This window comes from Histoplasma capsulatum, genomic scaffold (genome assembly GCF_000149585.1).
Source record: "Histoplasma capsulatum NAm1 scaffold_4 genomic scaffold, whole genome shotgun sequence".
Taxonomy (NCBI): domain Eukaryota; kingdom Fungi; phylum Ascomycota; class Eurotiomycetes; order Onygenales; family Ajellomycetaceae; genus Histoplasma; species Histoplasma mississippiense.
In genome coordinates, this window is record NW_001813979.1 from 1119237 (window position 1) to 1123719 (window position 4483).

The window sequence follows — 4483 nt, forward strand, 5'->3', positions numbered from 1 at the left end:
CAAAGGGACTTGTGTTAATAAGGGATCCTCAGAACTAACCATGCCGTATGTGGACCGGAGAACTCTTGGCTAGATCTGCCCTGTACTAATCGGGCCTATTTCTAGATACCTTTTCCTCGGACTTGCGCTTGATAATTTGAATGATTTTAGAGGGGCGGGAGACTTCATACCTAACAGCAACTGCTATCAAGGATGATGATCGGACAGCTTGGCAGGGTCTACTCACCCTGTACGAGAAGCAAGATGGCAAGTATTTAGATCAGTATCGCAAGGCGGTAACAAGATTGTGTCAGATACTGGCTGCAACGTAAGTTCTCATTCTCCCAAGCCGTCGCATGCATAATATCTCCCGCTTCCTGACACGAACTTCAGCGACGACAAAGCCAGATGTCAATCTGCGGTCCAAAAGTATGTCGAATTGACAAAAAAACACGGATCTAAAGCACAATACAAGCAGGCTTTGGAGCTTCAACTCCCTTCTAGCTTTTTGTATGACATTCTCGAGGGTACCGTGCCACATCCCTCGCACACATACCTTCGTATCATAGAAATATGCGAAGCGGAGGAAAAAGAGTTTATCAACAGAGAGATTGGCGAAAGACGGACCAGGTTGGGCGCTCGGATTGACCAGGTGACCCTTGAGGTGAAGCGTGAAGCCTTCCAGCGTAGCAATTTAGATAACCTCTATCGTGAAATTATTATTTGGTCCAATGATGATGAGGTTCGCCGGAACTACGAGGAGAAGTTATTGCAACGAGCTTATGACTGGCTTCAAGTTCTTGCAGCGGGTAAAAAGAATCCAAAGCGTGAAGAAGTACAGCGTCTTGCTCGGGAGATGGTCATAATCAAGCACCCATTTGTGCTTGCCTGGAAAATTGTTTTGGAATGGCAGGATGGAGACGACCTTGCGGAGTTGGATATAAATTTGCTAAACGATTTCATAGAGCTATTTCCTGAAGAGGGCTTAAGCAAAGTCCTGAAGGGGTTTCTCGGAAGTGATATCTCACCATTCCCTAAAGAACTCACCTCGCAGTCACCGAAAGAGAACAATTCAAACACGGGGTCAAGTGAAGCCAACAACCTATCTAACCCAGAGGACCGTCTGCTATTGATGGCGGAGGGGCTGGAGCAAAGTCCAGGTTCAATCCTTGCGCACAGGATTATGGGTCAGCTTTACTTGTCTTTGGACGAGTTCCAAACTGCAGTTGATGTTGCTCGCAAAGGTATAGAAGTGATTACGGAGGTGCAACGCTTAACTGGATTGAAACTGCGCAATGCCACTGACGCTGTGAATACTACTCTCGCCAACTCCCTCATCACATACCAATCGCCAAAAAACCATCCTGAAGCAAAACAGATATTTGAAGAGATGTTGAATCGCAGGCCAACATCGACTTGCTGTTTTCTCGGAATTGGTCTGATCTTAGAAGAAGATCAAGACTACGCCACCGCAGTGGATTTTCTTGAGCAAGCGATGGAGCGAGACCCCACTAATCTAAGAATAAGGAGTGAACTGTTCTGGTGCAAGGCACATAATGGCGAACTTGAACTTGGGTTACATGGCCTACAGGAAACTGCGAACATGATGAAAGCCGATCATACGCGAAATCAGGACCTCAGAGCGGAGATATTATACCGGATCGGGTACTGCCAATGGGAATTAGATCCTTCGTTTGTAGCTCGGAAGGATCGCACCAGAGCTTACGCCAGCTTTCTTGGATCTATACAGTCGAATATGAACTACGCACCAGCATATAGCAGCCTAGGGATATATTATGAGGACTACAAAAAGGACCGGAAACGAGCACGCCGGTGCTTCCATAAGGCTTTCGAGATTTCCACTGCGGAAGTAGATTCCGCCGAGCGTCTAGCTAGGGATTTTGCAAACCAGGGAGCTTGGGATATTGTTGAAGCGATATCCAAAAGAGTGGTGGATTCGGGAAGGGCGAAACCTGCTCCGGGCTCGAAAAGGAAAGGCTATAGCTGGCCATATGTAGCTCTGGGTGTGGTAGAGATAAGCAGACAACAATATACGAAAAGCATAGTCGCGTTCCAATCCGCGTTGCGAATATCCCCTGATAATTACCAATCCTGGGTTGGACTGGCTGAAAGCTATCACAATTCCGGCCGTTATGTAGCAGCTACCAAGGCGTTTGAACATGCGGAGATGTTGGAGCTCAGCCTCCCAATATCTGAAAGGGAACAAGTTTGGTTCGCTAAGTATATGTTTGCAAATGTGAAGCGGGAACTTGGAGAATACGAAGACGCTATTGCGAGGTACGAAGCGGTATTGAATATGAAACCAGATGAGTTTGGGGTCAAAATCGCCCTTCTGCAAACCCTGAATGAAAATGCATGGAAGTGTGTCACATCAGGTTTGTTTGGAGAAGCCGCTGAATGCGCAAGGAAGGCCATCGAAACAGGAATATCCATCGCACAGCTTCATCCCGATTTGTTCAACCTGTGGAAATCAATCGCGGATGCCTTTTCCATCTTCTCCTGGATTCGGGGAAAGGCATCCCTTATGCCTATCACTGAATATAAAGGTTTTATTGAGAGTCAAGCTGATATGGCATCGTTTGAGATTCTTGCAGACGAAGATGGTGTGAGGACGGATTTTGTATCACTGCTCACTAAGTCGGATTCTGAAGACGTTTTATCACCAAACATATGCATGCACGCTGCAATTCTTGCTCAAAAACGTGCCGTATCCATATCCGCTACTGACAAACATGCCCAAGCAATAGCATGGTATAACCTTGGATGGGCAGAATATCGTGCATATATTTGCTTGCAAGGTGAGGCTAAATCGAAAAGAAATAAACCTTTCTTAAAAACAGCAATGAGGTGTTTTAAACGAGCAATCGAGCTCGAAGCTGGCAACTCTGAATTCTGGAATGCGCTGGGAGTAGTTACAACATCCTTAAGCCCCAAAGTCGCACAACATTCGATTGTGCGAAGCCTACATCTAAACCAAAGAAGCCCTCAGGCCTGGACAAATTTAGGTGCATTGTACCTTGTTCACAACGACTATGAGCTTGCAAATGAGGCATTTACCAGGGCCCAGTCAACGGATCCGGATTTTGCTCACGCTTGGCTTGGACAGGGTCTCCTTGCGTTGCTTTTTGGAGACACAAGGGAAGCCAGAGAACTTTTCAAACACTCTTTTGAACTGGGCAATTCAGCGTTAACGTTCCCGAAAAAGCAGTATGCAGTTTCCGTCTTCGACCATCTTATGTCCGACACCATGATGCATGTTGATATTCAACAGCTCATTCATCCCCTTTTTGCCCTCCACCAACTCCAGACCCAATCACCTTTCGACCTTCCATTACAACATCTTTCAGCTCTCCTGGCTGAAAGGATTGGGAGTTTTACAGATGCTACTTCTAATCTAAAAAATGTGTGTTTTGGTATGGAATTCGAATACGAAAAGTCAGAGGCGATGTCGTCATTATCTCGGTTTGCCCAGGCAAAATCGGATGCCGCACGAGTACACCTAGCTCAGATGGACTATGACGCTGCAGTTGACAGCGCAGAAACTGCTCTAAGTTTATCATCCGAGAATGCACCAGAAGAGTTTGATCCCCTAGTCAATCAGAAAATACGGCTTTCATCACATCTGACGGCAGGACTGGCCTACTTTTACCTCAAGGATATGGACAGGGCAATCGACATGTTCCGTGATGCCCTGCAAGAAGCTGATAGCTCACCAGATGTGGTATGCTTACTGGCTCAAGTTTTATGGGCCAAAGGCGGAGAAGAGGAAAGAGAAGCGGCTCGGGTTCAGTTGTTGGACTGCATTGAAAAGCATCCTACGCATGTTGGGGCCGTAACACTTTTGGGTGTCATAGCCCTGTTGGATGCTGATGAGGATTCAACTGAAGCAGTCGAGTCCGACTTGCAAGAAATGCGAACAAGTGACGATGTTAGCATCCACGATCGCGCTAAGGTCACAAAGCTTCTATCAAGTATTGCCACGCTTGTGCTTGCGAAAAACCCCGAAGTACCGAAAGAGTTAAGACAGCGTCAAGAAGCTATCACGTCCATAATGCTAGCCCCATATCAGCCACAAGGATGGGCTGCACTGTCAACAGCATCATCACTTTACCCGGCTGAAATGGCATTACAAACGGCATTGCGAAATATCCCCCCTAACGGGACGCTTGAATCAGAAAAGCTGTGTCAGTACTATACTCTAACTGGCCGTCGAGATGTAGCGGTTAGGGCGATAATGATAGCGCCTTGGGTATCGGATGGTTGGAAAGAACTTTCGCACTGTATATCAGTAGAGTGACCGTGTGGAAATGTCTTCTATCGGCATGTTTCGTTTCTATAGTTAGTGGTGGAACCATCCCATGTCTTTTAATATAGAAGAGCGTACGGAGTACAAGAGATATAGAAAAAAACAGACAATAGACCAGGCAGGCAATCATGCACGCTTCCTATGTCAATTCCCACGGATACCATTAGAGCATAAAAT

General features: G+C 46.5%; 1 protein-coding gene across 1 annotated transcript; it reads left to right on the forward strand.

Moving 5' to 3' along the window:
• Positions 1–40: 40 nt before the first annotated feature.
• HCAG_04344 (conserved hypothetical protein) lies at positions 41–4297 on the forward strand (the record flags this gene model as incomplete). Its single annotated transcript, XM_001540454.1, has 5 exons — positions 41–45; positions 208–307; positions 384–408; positions 444–2798; positions 2841–4297. The coding sequence occupies 5 exons, from the start codon at positions 41–43 to the stop codon at positions 4295–4297; spliced, it is 3942 nt and encodes a 1313-aa protein (XP_001540504.1).
• Between the last annotated feature and the right edge of the window lie 186 nt (positions 4298–4483).